Genomic DNA, 26095 nt, shown 5'->3' with positions numbered 1-26095 from the left:
AACCTTAGTGGTTATAATAACATCTTTATTCATCCCAAAGTTGGAAAATTATTTGTTATAGTCCTTAAGAATGAAGTTAAATACAAAAACGATGTATGACATGTACGTTGAAATTCAGGCTCAGAGAGCTCAATCATTAGCTGCAACTAGTTGGGGGTGAGGGGAGGAAGGCGAAACAAAATAAATTGTGGCGATCGTGGCTCAAGAGTTGGAAGTTTGCCTTGTAATTGGAAGGTTGCTGATTCGATCCCAGCCTCGGACAGTCTCGGTCGTTGTGTCCTTGGGCAAGACACTTCACCCGTTGCCTACTGGTGGTGGTCAGAGGGCCCGGTGGCGCCAGTGTCCGGCAGCCTCGCCTCTGTCAGTGCGCCCCAGGGTGGCTGTGGCTACAATGTAGCTGCCATCACCAGTGTGTGGATGGGTGGATGACTGGATATGTAAAGCGCTTTGGGGTCCTTAGGGACTAGAAAAGCGCTATACAAATATAGGCCATTTTTAAATGCAGAGTGGTGTGTAAATGAATAGTAATTGGGGGGAAAAAGGTGAGTGAAGAAGAAATACTCGGTGCATTGTGGGAAGCCCCTAGAAGCCCAAGTTCTATCTCAGCGTAACGAAGGGAGGAGCCATATTCATCATATTCATTTTCACCTAAAACTAGTGCAATGTGTTAACTTCATTGACCTTAATTTGCAACATAAAAATTTGAAATTTTTGGAAAAAAAAGTCCTGTAATATGGTCTAATAACACTCTGAAATAAAATAAGTTAGAAGTTAGAACAGTAGATATAGTAAAAATGAGATATAAGATGACATTTTGACGAGAGAAAATGTATATGGGCTAAAATCTGACATCTGGGTATGACTTGAACCTGTCTCTAGGTAATATTAATTAAGCTGTAAACTGTAATCTCGTCAACAATTATAACTTCAGATGTTTGTGGTCTGAGACAAATTTGAAAATACCCAAAACACTGATGTGTCAAAATGTGCTTAACAACCTAAAATGCATGTCTACATACAGCAATCAATGCATAATAGGTAGGTAAAGTAATCAGCACTGAGGTACCAACAACTGGTAGTGAAAAATGTCTTCTGCGCACAGACGCCATCACAGGGTGCAATCTTTATTTGCTGTGACGTCAAACGCAGTCGAGCATTTCAAGCACAAGAGCAGAGACTACATACCTCTGCCAAGACTGAAAATTCCCTTCGCACCATGCATGAGCGGAGTCCCTTTATCCAGAATCAAGAGATTGGTTTGTGATATAGATAGAAGTTGGTGTTCCTTATCATCATTTTTTTAAGAGTTGACTGTTACCCTGTGTTGGTGAAGAACAGTGAAGAATCCTTCCATGAATTCCTGCATCCAGATCCAGACTGACTCCCAAACATGAGCACCTCGAAGCCTGACCTCTCTTAAATGTATCATGCAAATCCAGAATTATGAGTAAACCTGCTAAGAAACGGACAAACTGAACCAATAACTCCATGATGTCATGTTTACAGTGAAGTATATTCAGTCTGGATAAATGCCTTGTTTGGATGCCCACGAAAAACATCTCATATATGAAGTGAGAGCAATATATGACATTACATACAACACAGAAAAATGAAAGAAACACCAACAAAAGAGAACCAAAAATCACAAAATTAGCAACATTTCAGCCTTACAAAATAAAATGAAATGGAAGAAAATGAGCAGGGATAAACTTGATGAAGCCTCTCTGTATGTGTTTAGTTTATTTCTCTAAAACCTTTAAAAATATTGAGTCGAGTCTTTGGTGCTTTGTGCCTTTTCTCAGGGCTGCTGCTGTTGATGAGTGCAACTGTGATAAGCTAGACTTTGCAGCTGCCAGGGCTCAGAACAAAGAAGGTCTGGACCAGTTTGTCCAGGACCGCACCGTCATTGCTGCCCTCAATGACCGCCTGGTCAGGCTGATTGAGCTGGTGAGGACAAACACTGTAACTGCTGCCTCTCTGCTGGTTTCTTCTGTGTATACCTCACGCTATTTAAACCTGCGCCCTTTAGGCTCGTTGTTTTGAGGACGACAATGAGTCTCTTGAATGTCAGATCACTGAGTTGGAGGAAGAGCTGAACAATCGCCAGGCCTCTTCCAGCATCACCTCCACTGTGGCGGTGCCCGACCACAGCCTGGACGCTGTGGTGGAAAGACTGGGCAAGCAGAGGGTATGTGCTGTTGGGTGTGTCTGCTGCATGTCTCTCCGTGCGATGGCATGCCTAAATGAGGTTTTCTCATATCAGTCCGCAAGCACGTCTCACGTCATGACATCAGCCGGATCACACTTTGCATAATTGTGGGCAGGTCTGATTTACAACCTTGTCAAGATCCATCAGTGTCTGGCTGTTTCTCACCACAGGATGAGATTCTGAATGACACACAGGAGCTGCAGAAAGAGCTCAAGCTCCTGAAGAAAGACTATGAGAAGGCGTCGCAGCAGAGGATCTTCGTCTGGCAGGAACAACAAGATGTGGCTGAGGTAATTGTATTTGGTATTTGGCAAGTATTCTGTTGGTATGCATGGAAATCCCATTGCTGCTTCAGAAAAATGGTCAGGAGGGAACTCTGCTCTGCTCGACAAATAAAGAATAATCTGAGCTTTTTTTCTTTTTAAGGACTATAGATTTATTTGAAGATTTGGTTATAACAGTAGGTTCAGTTCCAAAAAGCTAAGAGAGCACATCAGAGTCAACCATCCATTAATATAACCACTCAAATAACAACGTCCTTATTTGAGTGGTTATATTAATGGATGGTTGATGATCGAAGGGAGTCGGCTGTGGATTGAGCATCAGACCAAGAGGCCTCCTAGATGAGGAGGAGACCCTGAGGAAGACCCAGGACACACCGGAGAGATCACGTTTCGTAGCTTGATGCATCGGTGTCCCCCAAGAAGAGCTGGCCTCTGCTTTGACTGCTGCCCCCATGTCACCGACCACGCAAGACGCAAAAAAAAAAGGATGGATGGTGATCATAGGCCCAAACACAAACGTCAGGATTCCCCACAGGGTCGTGTCATCTAGTCTGTCAAGGCTACAATTTCACTTGAAGTAAAATTATTTAGTTAGAGCTCAACTCTTAACTGAATTTACTACTGTTGATCAAAACTCATAAAACAGAGGCCAGTGTATACTAAAATTACATTTTGCAAAAGTGAAACCTCAAGCAGTAAAGTTTATAATGTATAAAACTGCCCTTTAAATAAGTTTGGTGGCTGTGTCTACTTAAATATATTAGTATTAAATCTCTTACTTAAAACTTGAGTATGAACCGAAGCGTTTTCTCTCTGATCTGACCGTGTTGCGATAATATACTTTGAGCACTAGATGGCAGGGCTGTCAAGCATCTTCACTTCCCACTCCATCCAGCTGACACCTGGCACAGCTGCTCCTCTGTAGTGCTGCCCAGTGGGTTTTGATCACCAGCAGTCACACAGTCTGGGCTGGTGGCCCACTGCAACCTGAGCCACCAAACTTTTCTTCCCTCGCACATGCCAGAGCCCATCGTTTCCTTTCCAGAACCAGGCCAGATGCGAGGGAGGCTTTCATTTGTGCCTCGCAGATGTAACGCAGGCTGTGATATGGTGCCGTAATGTTCCTGCTGGCTCTGTCCTGCAGTTCTGAATTGGAAGCAGCTGCAGGGTGACAAGACTTGGTGGGAAATCGGCAGGGAGGTAGAGGAAGAGCAGAGATGCGGAGGAGAAGAGTGAATACTACACAGATCGGCCCACAACAAGCTGCATCTTTGTCAGCATAACGTCAAAAAGCCACATTTGGTTTGTTTTAGAGCATACCGCTGGCTTTTGTGTGGTTTCTATCCTACTCCATCATCAAGGATTGCACGTTTCACCTCCTCATTTTGATTTTCTGTGGCTACAGAAAAACAGAGTGAGTCTGAGTGGATGAATTAATTTAGCATATATGGAGTTTAGATTCATTTAAAGGTAAAAACAAGGTCAGAATTACATTAGAAGACTTTCTTTTGGTCAGAATTTCAGCTGGTTTTAATCCTCATTGGGATAAAAATAAACAGATAAATGGAGAGCACTTAAGAATATTTTTATATTAAACATGTCAACAATAATACATGTGACAAGGCACCACTCATGGTGAAGACTTAAAGCTCCAACTCTTCTGCAGTTCAAATGGGAAACGGGAATCAAATTTAAATGACTGAATTTTTCCTGGTTGTTGGTGTCAGATGGCCTCGTCTGATCTAGGAACCATGCTTAGGGTTTACAGAGAGTAGTACAAAAAAATATATCCAATGAGCAGCGTTTCTCTGGGAGAAAATGCCTTGTTGACATCAGAGATCTGAAGGGACTGGCCTAGATGCTTTGGGGTAGCAGGAATGCAGCAGTAACTCAAATAACCACTGGTTAAAAGCAAGGTATACAGAAAAGCATCTCTGAAGGCACAACACATCAAATCGTGAAGCAGATGGGCAACAGCAGAAGAAAAGCACACTGGGTATCACTCCTGTCAGCTAAAACAGGATATGGAGGCTACAATTCACACAGGCTCACCAAAATTGGGCTATATAAGGTTGGAAAACTTTCCCTGGTCCGATGAGTCTCAAGTTCTGCTCCAACTTTTGGATCGTAGGGTCTGATTTGTTGTAAACCAAATGAAAGTGTGGACCCATCCTGTTGGTTCAGGCTGATGGTGATGGTGTAGGGAATATTTTAACGTGAGCATCTTTGAAATGCTACATGAGTTTTGTATTTGATAACAAACCACGTCACAAAGCTCAACCCATCAATAACTGGCTTCTTAAACATGTTAATGAATCCATTGTACTTAAATGGTCTACATATTCCCAGATCTCAATCCAATCCAGTAAAGCTGACAAATTTGCAACAGCTGTGTGACGCTATCATGTCAACAAACATGTGTAAGACACTTAAATTTGACCCAACATGCTTTTCCTTATTGTCTGTTGTACATTATTTCCAGGTTGAGAAAGTCAGTTGGAGCTAAAATTGCTACATAAACAGAAACGGCTTATTTTGAACAGTGAATCATGCAAAGCTACCCTAGTAGAATCCAAGAATTAAACTATGGAGCTGGAAATGGCAACTTGAGTATAAGAAATCTGTGACTGTGTGTGAAAATTATGGAGCAACTACACAAACTACAACAGGTTTTTTCTCCAGCTCAGAGAGTCCAGCAGCAGCAGCAGCCAGTCTGTTTAATCTGCTGCAGTACATCACTGACCCTGCCACCCTCACAGCAGGAATCCACAACTTTACCACCAAACTCTCTCTTCCTGTACCTAAATGTAAAAGCAGGCACAAACAGTAATTGCATTCAACACCAATTAATCCAGTTCTTTAAAAAGAGCAGACGAATTCAGAACCCCTGCCGGCAAATAGATTGGGTGACAAGGCTTTTGTGTCTAGTTAGCCTCCTTCTCATCTTCCTCCTCCTCCTCCTCCCTTTTCCTCTGCATTGCGGCGTGTAGTTGCTGTTCAGTGACAGAGTGGCTGGTGCTGATGGTTCTCAAAATTGGTCTTCAGGGTGGAAACAACTTCATGTTTTTTCCACCTGTGGTTTGATTTAGTTTGCAAACTGCAGAGCACTCCTCAGACACTTCCAGAAATTAAGTTCAACTTCTCTGTTAACTTTACTTTCTTTTAACAGGAAGTGGATGCTGTGACAGCAGAGTGTTTGGCTCTGAGGGAGCAAGTGACTATCTACGAGGAGCAGCTGGCCAGCATGGAGACCCTGCACAGGACGGTGAGAGAAAGGGAGTTTGTAGCTGCAGGCTGATGAAACGGGAACAGTTTATAGTCACAGAAATGGCTCAAAATGTAGCACTTAGGTCAGACAGGAGTGTTGGAGGAATGCCCAGATCTGTGTTGACAAACGCAGCTCCTCGCGACCTTGGTCACCTTGCTGAAGAGTTGTAACCAGAAACGGCCACAACAACAGAAAAATATGAGCAGAGCATTCAATTCCAGATTCATAAAATCACATTTTTTAAGGGCTTTGTACTAAATGCAGTCGTTACTAGTCTTTTAATGGGAAGGAAGGTGTTTTTGGACTGTTACACTTTTTTTTTTTAAATTTTACCTCAGGGGTTAAAGTGGGATTTGTTTAAGTGGTGGTGGAACTTAAAGATGGGCTGTTGAAAACAATCACTTGAAATAAGTCATCAAGTGATCAGCTGCTACTCTGGTACTCGCTGTTTTTTGTCGATTTACCCAGCTGAATTCAACAAGATATAAGCAGATATTTCATGAACTATATTCCTCATTTTCCAACACATAGACATTATAAACCTAGTATAAAAGTTATAATTCAGTGACTGAATCCGATCAGCATTTAAATATAAATGCTGAATTGCCTTTAAATATAACTTGGTGTTTGCTATCTTTGATGTAACTTCACATTGTCCATGAACACCACAGCCTGCTCTGTATGAGTCCAACATGGCATCAGTTACTGTAAACTTCACCACAATACTGCAAACTAATCGGTATAGTATGCACTAAACTGTTAGTAGATCCACAGTATCCTCATGCAAAGTTTGAACAGCATAAATTGAGTGCTTTGCAAAAATATTTTCCAAAAACATAATGCAAGAACACATAGATCAAATACCTGATTTAAAAACTTTACAATGAGTCACATGTAAGATTTAAATTTTCTGTAGAGCACCGACTGCCACTTTGCATCTGCACCATGAACAGATCACAGGCATGAGAATAAAACAGGGATGTGTTGATTGATATGTGAATGTGCCAAAAATTGATTGTCTGTATTTAAGCTGTTTACTTCTTGACCTGTAATGTATCAAAAACATCCCTCTCCTGAATGGTATAAATTCATTTTTGAGGCAGATCAAACATTTCTGTCTCAAGGTAAAAGCTGCAGTCAGTGTTTGGCAGAGTAACTTTTATATTTAGTTTATTTATCGAGGTAAAAAGTCTCAGTGAGATAAAAACAGTAATAGGCACCAACCTGCAGATTCCTCATTGATCGAAGATGCAGGAACACCTTCCCACTGTTCTGGGCATTTTACAGCAAACAAACAGGATGTGATTGAATTGCAGACTTTCAGTTAAAACCAAAATATTGCAAAAACTTTTGACGAATTACAACCAATTTAATACACAAATATAAAATCACAAAAAAAGCATGTTATTGTCCAAAAACGTAGTCATGTGAAAAAGAGAGTTTTTACTGGAGTCCTGTGTAGAACCGAGTACACTTAGCGCTTCAGGAGCTTTAGCAACAACAAACTTAAAGTAATTGTTTTCTGTGTGATTTTATCAGTCTCTCACATCGTTGTGGAGGAATTTTGGCCCACTCTTCTTTATAAAACTGCAAAGGTTTCACCATAGCGTTTCAATCAGGTCGAGGTCAGATCTGAGAATAATAAAAAAATATGCCCATATTTTCATATCTGCATGGTAAATATGAAAGAACAACCAACTCTGGGGTTGTTAAGCATAACAAGTGGAAACAGGAGATTGAAGCTGACAAAATCTGCTTTCTGCCGAAGCTCACTTGCTGAAACATCAGTGTAAGAATTCACTGGTTTATAAAGGATTTTGTGCTAGTATCAGATTGTCATTTTATCTTCTAACTCTTGAACATGCCCCACAAAATAAAATGTATTAAGTAGCTTCTCTGCACTCAAACAAATTTTTCAACTACTCCTTTTAAAAAAAGCACATGCTTGCAGCCATATTCTGTACATATCCACACACACCCCCAGCCCTCTGCACCTTCTACAATTTTCTCCACCTCACCAGGAGATGACAGGCGCACCCCGGTATCAGATCTAGAGGCTGCAGGCAGAGAGAGAGAGGGAGGCAGCTGAAGCAGGAGCAGCTCCATCACTCTGTGTTTTTCCTCTGCAAAGCCGGACCGCGCGGCATTTAACACACTCCCTCTGGGACACGCTCGATAACTCCCCGTCCGGGAAATGCGGCTGAATACCAAATGAAAACAGAAGTTCCCTTTGTTTTATTAACTGTTGTTATTATCGGCACTTCCAGATACCCCACATCCCCCTGACAAATCGGCAGCCATGTCGTTATGTAGGTGCAGGGAAGAGGAGAAAAATGTTAGTCTGCCACTGCAGCTCTGTAGCAGTTCATTTTCTTTGTAACTGATGTGAGGCTGCAGACATGCATGTTGAGGCCTTTGGTCTCTGTGTGTTTGTAGCAGACAGAAAATTTACCTGAGTATACTTTTACTGCACAACACACTTGTTCCTCAGTTTTTTCTTTTACTGTTGTAGGGGTGAGCTATATCTGAAATACACTAGGCATCTATGGATATAATAAACATACATATGTGTACTAATTAATAATGCTGACACATTTTCATCAATAAAGACAAGGCTCAATTTTAAAATGTAATGCAAGAAGTCAGAGCATTGGTGGTTTGGTGTAATTGTAGCAAACATAAGGTCATATTGACCATCCATCTATACAAGTAATCACATTACTCCTGTATTTCTAATCATTTTAGACTTTTAACATGTTTCTATATAAAATTAGGTGTCTGCCCTAGTGTGCACTTCTTGCAAGAACACTTTGGTTTTGCAGGGTCTTATAGAATCAAACCACATTAAATCAGTCATACAGGTAAATGGACAATGACAGGGACTTACTTTTAGACAGAGATAGTAGCTCTCTACTGCTGGGGCTGTTGAGAAGAGCGCCATCAATAAGCTTATAGAGAGATGAAACTGATATAAGTTCAGCTTATTTGCATTCACTTCCATAATAATCCTACTTTCTCACGTGGCTCCGTTGGGAAAAATAATTGCATGCACACCCCTGGTTTAAACACATAAAATATGTAAACTGGTGATCTGCAAAATTATAACAAACACATTTATAGCAGCACACCTGTTTTAAAACAGGATTTAGTGAAAAATGTTTATTTTCTAGCAGAAAATTAATCCAACGCAGAAAAATACACTGCAGTACATTGTGCTGTGACTATGTGATCTTACAGCTGGGATAAAATATTACACTTGGGTTCAAACCCAGGACTCCTCCGGAATTTTCCCATGTTGGTGGTCATATGGGGGTCACTGAAAACACTGGGGTGGCACAGCAAAACCAGAATTTCCAGTTTTATTATGCTGTTTTCAAACAGGTTACTTGAAAAATATGGCAAAGAAGAGAGGAAGAAAAGAATTACATGTCCAGTTGATTTCCTGTTATTAAAGTTGATATCACTGAAAGTAAATATGAGAACCAAGTAAGAGTTTGAAATCCATGATCATCTTTTTTAACTTGACTTTTAACTGCTTGACTTTAAGTCCCAACCATACTTTAATGATTCGTCCTCTCTCGTGTTCACATTTATTTAAAATTATTACCAACACAGGACAGTCTTGCCAGGTGGGGTCAGCAAATTTTGGGGGGTGGCCAGTGCCCCCTCTGGCCCCCTCTTTGTAGCGCCCCTGTTCAAACCTGGGGAAGCTTCAGTTCACATGTTCTCCGCACCCTTGTGTGGATTTTCTTTGAGATCTGATTTCTCCTGCCACTGGAACAACATGTTAAGTTATTACTTATTACCAGGGCACTCCTGCAAATAAGATTCTTAATATCAAAGGGTTTATGGAAGCTTGTTGCCACCACTGTTGTTTTGGTTCGTTTTTTCCAGAAGTTTGAATTAGTTGAAATTTTCCTTGCTTAAAAAATGTTTTAGAAAATATGTATTTGTACACAATGTTCATTAATATTGCGTTCACTAAAAACAAATAGATCTAAGTGTAATGTTGCAGTAGTCTAAATTTCATACAACTGTACCTCCCAAAATGACCTGTCATACCTCAAAATCATTGTGAAGTTAGATGAGGCTGCTTCTTTGTCCTTTGCATGATCAATATAAAACCTGTGCTTGTTCATGTTTCATCTTAGATATCCTAAAAGCTCAGACCACCTCTCAGTCAAAGGACAAAAGTTGAGACAGAGTTGATTTGGACACGTATGAAGAAGAGATACTGGGGATGCTGGGAGAAGGATGTGGGAAAAATATAGCTGCCAGACAAAGAAAGAGAGAATTCATAGATGATGATTGTGGATGTATTAGGAAATATTAGTAGCTGCATTATAAAGAAGTAAAGTAAAGTGCAAGTCTATTAAAACTGACATTAAGAACAGTGTAATAAATAAATGTGTGTTGTTACATTCTTGTGTATTTGTATGTGTTTCGTGTATGAGCAGACAGTGGAGGATATGCTGGAGCCCAACGAAGGGATCACCCGGGCAGCAGTGATTACATTTGGCAGCCCTGACATTGCTCCGGCTTTGGATGTAAAAAAGTACTACTGCCAACTGGCTGAGGCACTCCAGGTACAACACACAGAGTACATAACACACAAAACCCACAGAGAACCGCACCAATACCATGCACCGGACGATCCGAGGGCCTGCGCTAAGGCCCAGTTATTAACTGTGAATCATGTGTAGAGCCCCAAAATGAAAACACGGAGTCAGAAATGAACATAATGGTGGTTTACAGGGAAAAACATGTGTTCAATACATTACGGAGGCATATAATAACAAACAAACAAGAAAATAACGTATGTACACCACTGTTAACAGCTGCTAATTCTCCAGCTGTTAAAAAATCATTGTGAGAAATATAACAAAGTGGGTCTCATTAGATGGGGAAAAAAAAAGCATGTGAAAATATGATAAATAAGCATTCGTGGCTTCACAGGCTGGATTCAGACGGACATCGGTTGCGATCTTTCAGTGGCTCTCAAACTGTGGGTCATACAGTCACTGCATTTTGAGGCTATACTACAAAAGCAAGTTTTGTTGAATGAACTAAAAACATAATAAATGAGTTTGTTAATGCTATCGTGTTGACCGAGTTTCACAAAAGTTAAACCTTGTTCCTTTAAAACTTGTCGAGTGAATGGGAACAAGCCCTTTTTCTTCATATCTGGGATATGCCACAAAAGGTTTGCAGAGCCACCGGTGAGCACACATGGAAACACACATCACAGCTGCTTGAGCGTTTTATGATCTCATGATCTCAGAAAACTAAACAGTTGTCATTATTATTATTATTTTTTTGGCCATGCATCCTAAACGGGGCACAAACGCTTCCAACAGAAATCGATCTTGTGTGGTTTTAATTTCACTTGATGATATGCTCTCCAGCTCGCCAGCCAACCTGTGCTGAGTGATTTCGTGACAGGATAAAGTAATGTGTTACAATCTCACTGTGTGTATTGGCCGGACCATGCCATGGAACGGAGTAATGTGAACAATAAGGTTGTGTTACTGGGTTGTTTTTTAATACTTCTAAGTACCTTCTGCGGTTTATATATTGGTGCAGGTCGTTCACTTCCTGTGGATTATTTCATTATTCTTGAACTGCTTCTATTTAAATAAGAGATCCGAGTACTTTCACTTCTGACACTCTCTCCAGTGACCAGTTCCTCATCCTCTTTACGATTAACTCCAATATTCTCACCGCACCACCCTCCCTCTGTCCCTCTCAGCTTTCACAAATCGCACAACGAGGCTCCCACTTGTTTTCTTTACCTCTTAACACAACATTGGGGAAGAACTTGGAAATCAGAGGTGCTGTTCTGGACCCGAACAGAATGTCTTTGTCCACCTGTGTGTGTGTGTGTGTGTGTGTGTGTCTTGCAGCACCGAGGTCCTGCACTGGGGTCAGACTGTAGCTCCGGTGGGTCTGACCCTCTCTGAGGTGAGGATGTCTGCCTGGTTCAGAGGTCAGGGCTGCAATCAGACTGCAGGCCGCCTTCCCAGGCTCCTTAGCTGCACTGAAGTGGACACTGGTGTTTGTGTGCATTTAATTTTGAGACATGACTAAGGGATATCTGCCTGTCTACGTGTGTGTCTTGTTCTTTAAAACGCCATCTATTTACTCTCTCCCTCCCACTCAGGCTCTTGCCTCGCCAGCTGGACACCGTCCTGTCTGTGCCTGGCCTCGATTACGAGACGCGATTGTCTCGACGCTAAAATGATTGCTATTGGTTGTGAGCAGTAATGGTGATTGCTGGCGGACTCCTACACACCTGTGCGCCCTCATGATTTGGCTAATCATGAAACTGGTGTACGCAAGGAGAGCTAGTATGAGAGACTCTGATTGCTCCCCCTGCCAAAGTGCACTTAATTACTCAAAAAGATCCCAGCAGCACTGACTTCTCATCTTGTGTCTCTTCAGTATGAGTGCGGTGCAGCCTCCTCTGCTGTGGTCCACAGCGGTGACGGAAAGGAAGTGGAAGTGGGAGGAACTGGAGGGTCAACGGTCAAAGACTTGACAAAGATAAAGGACGTCGGTGAGATAAAGATGCTGGTGAGTGTTCTCCCCCTGCCCTTTCTTTAAAGAGTTAGTTGAGCCAAATTACACAAAGCACATACGCTTAGCATAGTTTGTTTGGAGCAAACTTGAGCTTTACATCAGGGCAGGGCGTTTTGGTTGCATTTGCCAAGTTTTTAAGTTCTTCCGAACTTCTTGCACGAAAAGGAAGCTAGTTGATCCAAAAAAGGGGAAAAAAAAAAAAAAAGATTTACCCATTTTATGTACGCCTACAGCAACTTATATCTGGAACAAACAGTCACAATTAAAGCCAAAAGATCATTTACAGTTTATAGTGTAATAGAGCATAACATTATGTGATTGTTATGTTTCATATCTTTGTTTTGGCCACATATATTTGGAAACCAGACTATGATTAACATTCTTTATGAATGAGTTATATATTAAATAACGCAGTGAATTGTTCTTCAACATATGCTTTTGTTTGCCACTAAGACATGGCCTGAAACAACTCATGTTAGGGAAACCATCCAGCATCATACAGTAAGTGTAACAAGAATCACCCCCCTGCTTCTTTTCATAAGTAAACAAGTGTGAGGAGAGCAGATATGACATGTTTAATATTTTCCCGGCTGAAATCATACCAGACACAACACACGCCAATGGCAAACAGGGGTCAATTTTATCCTTTTTATACATATACCTCTGATCTGCTTTCATATCAAAAACATGTGAAACAGTAAGTACCAAGTTCAACATTTGCAAACCACCTTTAGCAACGTGGACTAAAAGTAACTGTTTTTTAAGTGACTATATCAGTGTCATCGTCATTGCTGTGGAGGAACTCCTCAGTGTTGCTTTGGTTTATTGAGATGTGCATGAATTAGTTTATGTACAGCTTTTTTCAGGTCCCACCACAGCATTTTAATTGGGTTGAAGTTTAACTGTGTAGCTCTGTTGTAGATTTGCTGGTGTGATTGGGATCATTGTCCTGTTGCGTGACATAGTTTCAGCCAAGCTTGAGCTGTAGGAACGTTGTCCTCACAACGTGGATGAAGAAAAAACCCCAATGATCACCTCTCAGAGTGACATCTGATAGGCCGTGTTTGGTTTTAGGTGAAATATGGAACTGTGGGTTATCCTCGGAGATTTCCACTTCGGTTTTGTCTGTCCGTTTTTTCAGTAGATCTGTGGTTTGCTTAGACGAATCTTTGCAAATCTAAACGGTGCTGCCATGTTGTTTCAGAGTGAACAGGCTTTCTTTTTGAAGTTTCTTTGAGCATTTCACAGTCTGACTTTGAAGTGAATTTGCTGGGAACATTCCAGGGTTGTGTTAACACAACGTTTGTCTCCAGACCAGGAAACTGCCCAAACTTTTGCTTTATAGAGGCGGTCACATTTGGTGACGGTCAAAAATTAAATAATATATGATTAGCCGCACCTGGCTACTACTTACCCTCCTGATATGGAAGCACTAAAGATGTACTGAAGAGTACTGTGAAAGAGTCCTGTAAAAACTTTTCTCTTTCTTCATGACTCTATGAGAGTGATAAAATCTTCTCATGTAACTCTTGGCATGAAAATTATTATTATTATTATTATTTTTTAATGCTTTGAGCTCCACAATCAACACTCACTTGACTTCTGCCTCCACACCTGTGAGAAATATAAAATCAAAACGCTCTGCAGGGCTGCTGATTGCAACAGCCGAATGAGAAAATATTTTTTTGAGGTGATCAGAGCTTTACACATCATTTAAGTCCTTTAGTTACTGCCTGCTGATAGTGATCTTCCCATAATGCATTTTCAACCTCTTTACTGAAAAAGAAAAGGGTTTTAACATCTATCAGCTGGCTCTGTGTCGGTCATCAGCTCCTAAATCAGATGTAATGGTGAAAATGAATGGTTTCCCACAGCAGGCAAAGGGAGTTGAGAGCGGCTGAGTGACAGCAGGGCAACAGTGTGGGAGATCCTGCTGACCAGAGTGTTTACTCTGCGGACGTTTTCAGCAGGAGATGTGAAGAGCTCGACTGCAGCTCACACAGGATTTATTGCTCTCTGTGTCCTCAGTTATATTAAGTACAGTCTTTCAGAGCGCCTGCAGTGTCATAGGCGTCTTTATACTTCTCACACACACACTGAGCGGAAAGGAAATGAACCTTAATTTGTCATCCTGCTAGCAAAAAATAAATTAAAAGGTGCCAAGGGAGCAAAGAGACTTTGAAGGAAACAGACAACAAAGTGAGACGTGAATGAAAAGACAAACCAGGAAATGGTGACTCAGGTAAAAACACCTCTTATAGTCCACCCTGGTCTTATTAGCATCCGTCAGTGGTCTGACCACAGCTGGCACCCAACCACATCTGTAGCAAACATGGTGGTTTGGTTCTCATTAGTGTGGCTCTACCTTTCAGCTCTTTAAATAAACATCAAGCCTCTGTAACCTCCGCACAAGTCTCCCAACATCATCTACTTTTCTTTAATATTCAGCCTCACTTTTTGCTCTGTCCAGGCTGACGGATGGACAGCACGGCCTGATCTGCTCTGTTTCCTCTTCGTCTGTGATGGATGCCTCGGGTCTGGTTTCTCACTGAGAGACAACATGGCCAAACAAACCGATTGCAGTGAAATCAGGCCTGACACACAAATGTATATAATAGAACAGGCTCTGATGGGTTTATCCGCCACCGCTCGCGTATACATACAAGGCCAGGCTCCACTTATCATGCCAAGGAGAGTAAGTGAGTCACACAGTTTGGGAAGTCTCCATCAGCCTGTGAGTAGTAATCGGGTCGTCTTCTGGTCACATGATCTGGCTGAAAGACGAGCAGGACTGCCTGGATCCCCATCTGGCTGTGACAGCTAATTGTTGAACTTCAGTGATTGCTGTAATTACTCACGGCGGGGGAAGGGATGCTCCTCAGTTAGTTTGTGGTGAAAGTAAAGCAACCTGTTCTGTCTGTGTTTGCTGGGTTAATTTGCATACTTCAGTTGTAGTTAGAGCTCAGTTTAAATCCATGTTTTCAGTTAGTAATGATGAAAAAATGCCACTGGGACTGATGGGAGTAGCTTTAAATCAGAGGTATGTAGTTGTTAACTAAAATACAAAATTTTGCCCAGTTAATGTCAAGTCAGGAGGCTAAGGAAGTAATTATAATTCCTCCTGAGGGGGGTCATAATTGTGTGAACCAAATTTCATGGCAGTCTATCCAATAAATCCTCAGATATTTCCTCTTAAAAACGTCGACTTTGTAGTGGTGCTAGAAGAATTGTCAGGGGATCACCAAATTCTGCAGAAGTCGCCATCTGGAACCAATGAATGTCTGTTCAATATGTCATGACAATCTAATATACACTGATCGGCCACTACATATAATATTGTGTAGGTTCGACTCATAGCACCAAAGCAGCTCTGATTGGTCAGGGCATAAACACAGGTCCAGATTTTGATCTGGGGAGTTTGGAGGCCATGGAAAGGTCCCTGGCTCTCTGTCATTTTTTGGGGGTTCAATAGACCGTTATGTCCCACTAAGGGAGGTTGCTGCCATCAGGGGGTGATATGGGAGACATGGGTTGTGTGTGTAAAGGTTGGCGGCAATTTTTAGGTGGATGCGAGGTTTCAAAATAACATCCACAGGACATTTTCCAGGAGAAGATCGCATTGTTGAGAGAAAAATTGTAGTATTCACATCAACTGTCAGTGGTTTTGATGTTTTCACGTTTCCTAATGTCATTAGCAAGGACCCTCCCAACCCCGAATAAAATAAAAACATTTATCTATAATGAAACAACAAGCCAGGTCAGATGCTATGATTTGGAGAATGCCTTACTTGCCAGTGGCTCCTTGGCCTGGCGGGTCGCTCTCATATCATCCAACTGATGCATAACATTCAACTTGTTATGGTGTTGGCTGCCATGTTTATAACTATCGATTTATTTTTAAATATCTAGCAGCAATGGATAAACATTAGCATTCATCTGAGTCCTATTTCTGGCCATCTGACAACTACAAGCTGACGACTAACATCTGCTCTTGTTCTTGGCCTCATTTGTTGATAATTTTTCTGAAGTTCAGAAGTGAGACCACAGCCGAAACAATCCCCTTCCATTTGTATCTCTAAAAATGCTTAAATGCCCCACATGTCTATTTCTTCACATTTCCATGTCTCCACGTTTTTCTCAGTTTGTAACTCGGCCTCAAAGCAGTCTTCATTTAATGTGAAATGCAGTTTAAGGCTGATAAGAAGGTTGCCATTTACCAAAGGTCGAAGCTCTTTGTTGTCTTACTGAAGTGCTCCTCAGCTGCTGTTCTTGAACTGAACATGAGCACGAGGGCTCTAAAATGTGGTGGTGTGGGATTATTACATTATCGGTAACAAAAGAATTCAATATACAAGCAATTTTGCAGATATATATTCAATGAATAACTCCTTCTCTTTATTCCTGAAGATTTCAGAGCTACAAAAGGAGCTTGCTGAGCTCGAGAAGCATAACGAGGAATTGGAGGACGAGGTTGAAATGAAGAAGGCTGCATACATGGATGAGATTGCTGATCTAGAGGTATAACAGGGGAATGATTAATGCAGTTGAAACCTATATTCTGTCATTCAGCTTCATCCTCTGCTGCTCTGTGTGGGTGTGTGTGTGACATTAGGCGACTATAGATGAAATGAAGTGTCAGAAGGCCAATTTCCAAGAACAGATGAAGGAGCAGTGTGAAGACTATAAGTTTCTGCTCACTCAGAAGATGGCCAGAGACATGGAGATTGCTGCTTACAGGTCAGATGGTTGATGTTTTTAATTATACTTAATAACAGACAACTCTGGTTTCAAAATGTGAGTAAAATTAGATAATCTAATCAGTTTTGGATTGTGATAATAGAAGAGAGAACTTAAAAACTAGAAATTAAAAGTTTTGGTTGACCTCAGGGTCCGGCCATGCAATGCTCATCTAACAGCTAAAGCTTGGCTAAAACTGAGTCATGCAACAGGACAATGATCCCATGACTGAAATGGCTAAAAAAAAAAGTCATATAAAAACACCTTAACAGAGCTGTGGATACACGAATGCCTGCAAATCTCAGTGAACTGAAACAATAACTTAAAGAAGAGAAAAGGGACATTCAGAGAATGATAACATGGTTCTACGTGCTGTTGAATTAGGAAGTGTACTTTGTTTTTCACAGGACTGTAAGTGAGGTTACAGTAGCAGCCTCAGAAGGGTATTCCAGATGTTCCTTTCCTCAGCAGCGTATTCCAGTTCTCTAGCATCCCAAGGCTCTCCCAGTCTAGACAAGATATACAATCTCTCCAGAGATTTCTGGATCTGCTGTAGGGTGTGATCAGAGCTCCGAGCTCCCTCTGGATGTCTGAGCTCCTTACTGTATCTCTGTAATCCCATTTTATATTACGGTGAATTATAGATGCAGTCTAGGCATCCATTACTACAGGGAGTGCAGAATTATTAGGCAAGTTGTATTTTTGAGGAATAATTTTATTATTGAACAACAACCATGTTCTCAATGAACCCAAAAAACTCATTAATATCAAAGCTGAATGTTTTTGGAAGTAGTTTTTAGTTTTAGCTATTTTAGGGGGATATCTGTGTGTGCAGGTGACTATTACTGTGCACAATTATTAGGCAACTTAACAAAAAACAAATATATACCCATTTCAATTATTTATTTTTACCAGTGAAACCAATATAACATCTCCACATTCACAAATATACATTTCTGACATTCAAAAACAAAACAAAAACAAATCAGCGACCAATATAGCCACCTTTCTTTGCAAGGACACTCAAAAGCCTGCCATCCATGGATTCTGTCAGTGTTTTGATCTGTTCACCATCAACATTGCATGCAGCAGCAACCACAGCCTCCCAGACACTGTTCAGAGAGGTGTACTGTTTTCCCTCCTTGTAAATCTCACATTTGATGATGGACCACAGGTTCTCAATGGGGTTCAGATCAGGTGAACAAGGAGGCCATGTCATTAGTTTTTCTTCTTTTATACCCTTTCTTGCCAGCCACGCTGTGGAGTACTTGGACGCGTGTGATGGAGCATTGTCCTGCATGAAAATCATGTTTTTCTTGAAGGATGCAGACTTCTTCCTGTACCACTGCTTGAAGAAGGTGTCTTCCAGAAACTGGCAGTAGGACTGGGAGTTGAGCTTGACTCCATCCTCAACCCAAAAAGGCCCCACAAGCTCATCTTTGATGATACCAGCCCAAACCAGTACTCCACCTCCACCTTGCTGGCGTCTGAGTCGGACTGGAGCTCTCTGCCCTTTACCAATCCAGCCACGGGCCCATCCATCTGGCCCATCAAGACTCACTCTCATTTCATCAGTCCATAAAACCTTAGAAAAACCAGTCTTGAGATATTTCTTGGCCCAGTCTTGACGTTTCAGCTTGTGTGTCTTGTTCAGTGGTGGTCGTCTTTCAGCCTTTCTTACCTTGGCCATGTCTCTGAGTATTGCACACCTTGTGCTTTTGGGCACTCCAGTGATGTTGCAGCTCTGAAATATGGCCAAACTGGTGGCAAGTGGCATCTTGGCAGCTGCACGCTTGACTTTTCTCAGTTCATGGGCAGTTATTTTGGCAGCCTTGGTTTTTCCACACGCTTCTTGCGACCCTGTTGACTATTTTGAATGAAACGCTTGATTGTTCGATGATCACGCTTCAGAAGCTTTGCAATTTTGAGACTGCTGCATCCCTCTGCAAGATATCTCACTATTTTTGACTTTTCTGAGCCCGTCAAGTCCTTCTTTTGACCCATTTTGCCAAAGGAAAGGACGTTGCCTAATAATTATGCACACCTGATATAGGGTGTTGATGTCATTAGACCACACCCCTTCTCATTACAGAGATGCACATCACCTAATATGCTTAATTGGTAGTAGGCTTTCGAGCCTATACAGCTTGGAGTAAGACAACATGCATGAAGAGGATGATGTGGACAAAATACTCATTTGCCTAATAATTCTGCACTCCCTGTAGTATGAAGTGATAATGCTCAGATTTACTCTCTCGTTTCAATACTCAAGGTTTTACAACAGTAATCCACAAACCAACCACATCACATCGTGACAATATATTAATGTTGGATACAGTCTATAATGGAGTCGTATATAAATGGTTGCAATTTTGTATGCGTATAAAGCAACTTGTTACATTGTATATTCGATAGTTATTATTGGACTCTAATGTAATAATAAAACTGATAAAATGGTTCAAATGGTTATGGTAAAATCGAATAATTTAATAGTTTATTAATTGTAATGCATTGCAGTTGATGATTAATTAATTCATAATTGATTTTAAGCATTTTCAATCATAACAAGGTCAGTATTCTGCTTTGTTTTGCAGATCATGTATTTCAGATATTGACTTTATAGCAGTACTTTAATTCAACCTTAAAACTTAAAGCACTATGATGGACTGTAATGTACAAGTGCTTATCCACGCCTCTTTTGCACATTTTAAAATGAAGAGCTTGCATGAATATAAACCTCTGTGCCTTCACGATCCTCATTTCAGGGCTGCGGGTTGTTATTCTTAAGGGAGACCAATAAAATTTTACACACACACACACTATGCCACACACACGAGAAGACTTTGGGGATGACTTGGTTTAATTGTTAGTGAGACTGTCAGTCAAGAGGACAGCCGTGTCTGCTGGAGAAATATTCCAAGAAAAACACCGCATCATTTGATTTCAGTGATTAGTTTGTCATCCCCTGTTAAAGGTGCTGAAGTCATAAAGTCAGCTGCCGTAATATCTGATTGCAGTTAATATCTACAGACTCTGAGGCATACAGTGGATTCTCATCTCTGTGGTAGAGGCTAAAATGAAAACAGATGTCCGCCTCAATGCTCAAAAAGGGTGCCACATAATATTTAAACATGTCAGGAGAAATGAGCTGTTCGGGGCAAAGCACATAATGGCCTTGAGACGATTTTATTAAACTGAAATTAGCTCAAAGCTCTGTTTCCATTTGGAATTCTTCAAAGATGAGAAAACCACCAATATCCCAAAATCTTTTTCTAAAAGCTCTACTGTGAGTAATGCAAGGAGTGTTTCCACAAGATCCGGTGTATAAGCCCAGTATTGTCAAGCGCCTCATACAGTGCCACCTGGATATCCGTGATTTCCATTATAAGATATTCCTGAACACAAAAGGCTGACATCACGGGCCAACTGGGTTCACAGGAAATGTGCTGTGGTTTCCTGTGCGCGACCTTGAAGAAGTTTCATGTCATCCCCTCTGTTCATTGAGGTTGTTTAACCATCTGCCATCCTGGTATGTGGAGTGACGCACTTCAGCCATCCCTTCCCGCTGCCACAGGCTTCCTCCTGGTCCTTCCATCACCCATCCAACTGCATCTGACCATCTGACCCCAGGGGGGCCCCCAATGCAGGCCTGAGCTCAGACCCTCAAAATACCTCATTAGAATGGGCAAAGAGGACCTCACACTGACAGCACTATGTGCTGGGCCTCTGCCAGCTCTTCTCCATGCCAGCCTGTTAATGTCAGTTCACCCCCCACCCACTCCGTACACACATTTACAAATTCGCCACAGTTTTAATTCCCTCTCATTACCCAGCAGACTGTCCCAAAGACACACGGGCGATGCCAACTTCTTTCCTTCCTTTCTTCATTTACTATATGTTTTGTCATCCGTGATTAAAGCCATGAATAAGAAATGAAAATGGGGATTGTTTATTCTCTCTGTGCCGTGGCAAACTGTCTGCAAAGAAGACCCTAATGACCCCGGGCTGCCGTTACTGGGTGGCTTATCGCCTGCGAAAGCACCTCAGAGCAGTTTGGGCAGATGCTCCCTACTTTTGCTTACTGCTAATGTGATCCATATTACACTGTAATTCTCTCTACTGTTCTTTGTGGTCTGCTCCTGCTGCTCCATGACGCAGCAACAAGTAGCTCATCTAAGGACAAGATCCTTTATTTACTTTACTATGAGGTTTCGTTTTTATATTACAGATATATCAAATGACTCCCCTCTTCCCCTTTTGAGCTTCTTATTTTGTTTCAGTTTCTCTGCTCTCATCACCTGTGTTGGAGTTATGTAGAAAAAGCATAGAAAAGGTGCTTGTGTGAATGGGTAAAGTTGTATAAAGGGCTTTAAATGCCTATGTACAATAGAAAAGTGCTACAGAGAACTGGTCCATGGCCATGACTGTCATTGCAATAATGGGCTTTTAATGAACTGTTGTTTCTATGAACTGTTGCTTTGCTTGGGTGGAATGATTGTACAAAATATATCTTCAATGACTAAAATGGAATTGGAATTTATTTTGGATTTTTTCAGAATCATACATACAGGCTTAAATATATGCATACACGCTCACTAATATTTGGTTAAATGTCCCTTAGCAAATTGCTCCTCAAACAGATACTTTTTGTAGCCATCAGCAAGCTTCTTGGCAGAATTGATAGAGTTCATTGAAATTGGTTGGTGTCCTGGCACAGGCTTGACTTTTAAGCATAGTCCACACATTTTTTTTTTCTTTAGGGTTGAAGCTGAGGCTTTGGGCAGGTCATAGCAGAGGCTTAATATTAGCCTGCTCTGTCCGCTCTAAAACACCTTTTTATGTGTAAATGGGATCATTTTCCTCTTGGAACATCCAACTGTGTCAACCGTCTGGCTGTTAATTTGAAGTAAAGTTGAAAACAGCCCCAGAGCTTAATGCTACCACCACCATGCCAGACAGTTGGCACAGCAGTCTTGGATTTGAAAGTCTCGCCTTTACTTCTACGACTCTTGTCATTGTGGCCAAATTTGCCTTGTCTAAACATAAAATCTTTCTGCAGGAAAAAATGTTTTTCCTGCAGAAAGATTTTGGCTAGTTCTTGTGGGAAGCTGCTAATTTCAGTCAAGCTTGAAGATGCTGATTTTTGGAGCATGGGCTTCAATCTGGTTTGGTACCCTCTCAATTCATGATGATCTAAAACTCACATCACTGTAGACAGTAATGCAGTTTCCAGTTCATGGCAGGCTTGAGCTTTAGTGGTTCTTAGGCTGTTTTTAATCATGCTAACCACTTTCCTCTCATCTAACAGTCTTCCTGTCTTCTGCCTGTCTCACATTGACTTCACCCTTTTTGTGTATACAGTCAATGCAGTCGATATTATCCTCAGAGATGAAAAACAAGTGAAACAGTGTTCAACTTAAATCCACATTAAATCCATTCAAGTGGAGAAAACCATGACTTCAAATTCTGACGGTACTCTATATGCTAGTTGTGGAACTGGCAGCTTTATAAGACGGTAATATGTCATGTTATATGAGAATAACATAAAATGATGGGTGAAAGTCCTGGGTCACCACAGCAGCTGCTCAGCCATGGAAACGCATAACACAAAGTTCCCGGTGCGCAGTTTGTGTGCTGATGTTAGTGATGGAGGACGTTTGGAGCTCTACAGTTACTGAGTCAGCAGAGCAGTGAAGGCGTTTGTGCATCATGCCCCCTCAGCACTTGACGATCCTGCTTCTGTTTTCTTGTCAGCTACTTTGGTCTGAGTGCCTGTGTTTCCTAACGTCCTCCGCTTTGCAGTCACTTGTAGTTGATGATGAAATATCTAAAAGGAACAAATTTCACAAACTGACTTGTTGCAAAAGGAACTTCCTGTTTAGCGAGCTCATTTGAACTGCTTGATCTTTCACAAACGCTTGTACAGTCTGCCTGCATGGCTAGGTGTTCGATTTTAAACAAGAAGTACCTTAGCTTATTTGTGTAAACTCTTTTTAGGCTTTTATTGAAGTTAAGCATGTTATTAAATGAGTGATGAGCTGTTTATTTGGCTTGTCCAAACTAATTGAGCAACTGAGAAAATAATGTTCTACTCTGGATCTGCCAATATATGACTAATTAGTGAATGCCGTTCCTGCTTCTGTGAGTTATAACCTGTGTGTTGTGTTTTTATGTGCTTCTGTTGTTCAGGAGTCTAGTGGAGGAAGAGGAGGAGAGACTGTGCAGCCTGTGACTTAAGCCTGAGCAGTCAGATCGGCTGTCCTGACTGTGGTTGTGCTCCCCAACACAGACAAAAGACAAACGCGTAAAAACAGACCCCATTTCTGCACTTCGATGAAGCTTAACGCAACGATTCGGCAATTTGAGCAGACGTAAACTTAGTATGACAGATTAATGCTGTCTGGAGGCCTACAGTAAGCCGGGCCATTGATTACAGGTTTCTGGCAGATGACCCTGATACTCCAAGAAAGATGGAGCTGTCTAAAACTGGTGGGGGCTGTGGGATGAGTGTGTATCCGTGCAGCGTCTGGAAGGGATATTTCGTTAAGTGGGGTTTTATCTTTACCAGCTCTCTGATATGACTCATAAATGCTTTGTCCCCTCTTTGTTGAACAAGACTGACACGCAATCACAGATAAACACACACACACACACACACCCTCAACTGTGCGGCTCCGCGGAGTCATTCCCGCTCTGATATCACCTCGTCCATCACTCAGCCTCTGTCTGGCTCTTAACCTGCGACCCCGTCACTGTTAACAAAGACAATGACGGCTCTCTCTTCTTTAACTAAAAGCGTTTCGCCTTCCCTTTGCTTTTTCAGCCATACATTTGAGTTGGTTTTGACGGCCGAGAGTCCAGCGTGCTGTGTTTGCTTTTCAAATGGTTCGTGAAGTTGTTTTTCTGCAGCTCTTTCAAAATGAGCACCTGGATCTTTCCACAAGAAAAACTCTGTGTGATTAATCATTGCTTCTTTCAAAAGCAGTGTCCCAATTTACTGTCGTTTCGGAAATAAGCATTCGGTAATACATTCCCTAGTAATCTTTTCCTTATTTTCTACACAATGTTAAAGCCGTCTGCGATAAATCATTTTTGGTTGCTGCCTCTGCACAAGCATCAAAATGTTCTTTAGATTTAAATTGAATAAAACTAGTTGCTTGAGAGATCAACCCACGCTGTGTGATTTCTTTTGTTAAAACTCCTGGTTCATGAGAACCCCTTGTGAATCCTCAGGCTTAAGACTTTCTCCCATACTGTAGAGCAGAGTGATTTATGTTCAGTGAACCTTCTTCCATTCATCTTCATGCTTAACGTGAGATTTGCACATTCCCAGCAATTAGGGATCTCAAAGGCTTGTTAGCTCTGCCACAAAGATGAAAAATGCTGCTAATAACTGATCAGATAAGATTAGCCACACTCCATGAACTTGAGCTCAGTGACTGGGGAAGTGGTTGTGTGGCATCGGTGACTTCTTTAAATGCCCCGACATGAAGAATGGATGGCTCAGAAAGGGTTTTCTCAGAGAATAGGAAACGGAGGGTTTTTTTTCTTTCTAATATTTAAAGCTTAACAACGTCCCAGTGCTTCCAAAATATTCCTCATATTAAAAATGTAGCAGGAACTACACCCTAACATGCCGTATTTTAGGAAAGTCACCCTCTTTCCTGGTCTTGTGCATTGTTGCTATGTACAGGAAAAGTGATGCTGTACACATCCTTACCCATTTCCTCACACAGAACAACCATCGTTAGTGATTATGGAGTAATTTTCCTCCTGAAATGTAGAGCCAGGAAGACAGATGTAAAAAAATGGGACTTTGGGGAAAATTTATTGAAAAGTAGTTCCATGTGCAAACATTGTGTGAAAAACATCAAAGAGGAAAACACAATACTCATAGAAAAAGAATCCCACAGCAGAACGTTATCTGGAAATTAAACTTGGGGAAAAAAAGCCTAGAAATAGAAGAGAAGGCGATCACTCTAAACTGAACTAGTTCTTCTCATCACCGATGCTTCCATGCATGCTTAATGCTATTAGCAAGTGATGCTAGTCTAATGAAGTGGAGCTGGGGTGAATACAAATACACTTTTATGTTTTTAATTTAAGTTTAAATCTGGTGCAGATGTTCTATCGTCATTATTAGCGAGTTAAGTTACTTCACAAGTCATTTACACATGAAAACACCTAAAAGACAACTTTTGTGTGCATTTCCAAAGACCTATTAGCTGAAAAACTGGCATCTCTCAGGAGACGGTGCAATGTGTGCTAAAAAGTTTGAGGAAATTGCATAAGTGGAGAACAAAAGAAAAAGTGGCAATCCTAAAAATAAAGATATAACCATCTAAAAACATGTACAGCAGATGACCATCATCTGAAAGTCATGTCCTTAAGAAACAGGAAAAATACTCACACTTGTATTTTATTTGCATTTATTTATTTTCATTTGTTTGCTTTTAAAGTCACTACATCAGCACTAACATTGACAATTACATAACGTTTTTATTAAACACATGTTTGGTTGTTATGGTTCCTCGATAAAAAGCTGAACTAATTACAATAATTGAACTGGACTTTTCCATGTTTGTGCTGTTAGCACCACTTTAAGGGAGTTATTTAACATAATATGTCATTTTCTCTGTGTTACAGACCATCCAAGGAGAATTTGTTTGACTTTTAGTCTGTCGTGTTCTTTTAGCTTTACCATTTTCTTAGTTAATTTGCTATAATTTGTGACTGTGTTGCACTTGTATGGTTTATTTTGCCTGCTAAGCAAGCTAGCTATCGTTAGCTAATAACCTAGCACTGCACCCTTTCATCCAAACACAGTCACTTCTGACTAACAGAACTTCAGCACTAAGGCCTCAAAATCAATGGATGTTTATGCAGTCTATCGTTAACATGAGTCAGTCCTGTGTTCCCAGGGTCCTACGTTCTCCAGATTTATGTGGTACATAATCGGAACATGACAAGAGATCCTGTGTTCCCAGGGTCCTGATGCATGTACCCTAGCTTTATAGC

General features: G+C 41.2%; 1 protein-coding gene across 1 annotated transcript; it reads left to right on the top strand.

The window, feature by feature from the left end:
* The first annotated feature begins 496 nt into the window (after window positions 1-496).
* vimr2 (vimentin-related 2) lies at window positions 497-25460 on the top strand. Its single transcript, XM_040016526.1, has 9 exons — window positions 497-1947; window positions 2030-2188; window positions 2380-2499; window positions 5663-5758; window positions 10219-10347; window positions 12203-12334; window positions 16748-16858; window positions 16953-17077; window positions 23267-25460. Exons 1-9 carry the CDS (start codon window positions 1714-1716, stop codon window positions 23307-23309), a joined length of 1149 nt encoding a protein of 382 aa, XP_039872460.1. The 5' UTR covers window positions 497-1713; the 3' UTR covers window positions 23310-25460.
* The last annotated feature ends 635 nt before the right edge of the window (window positions 25461-26095 follow it).

Source organism: Simochromis diagramma, unplaced genomic scaffold, assembly GCF_900408965.1.
Source record: "Simochromis diagramma unplaced genomic scaffold, fSimDia1.1 OVJJ01000685.1, whole genome shotgun sequence".
Taxonomy (NCBI): Eukaryota; Metazoa; Chordata; class Actinopteri; order Cichliformes; family Cichlidae; genus Simochromis; species Simochromis diagramma.
This window is presented reverse-complemented; position numbering and strand designations above follow the sequence as displayed.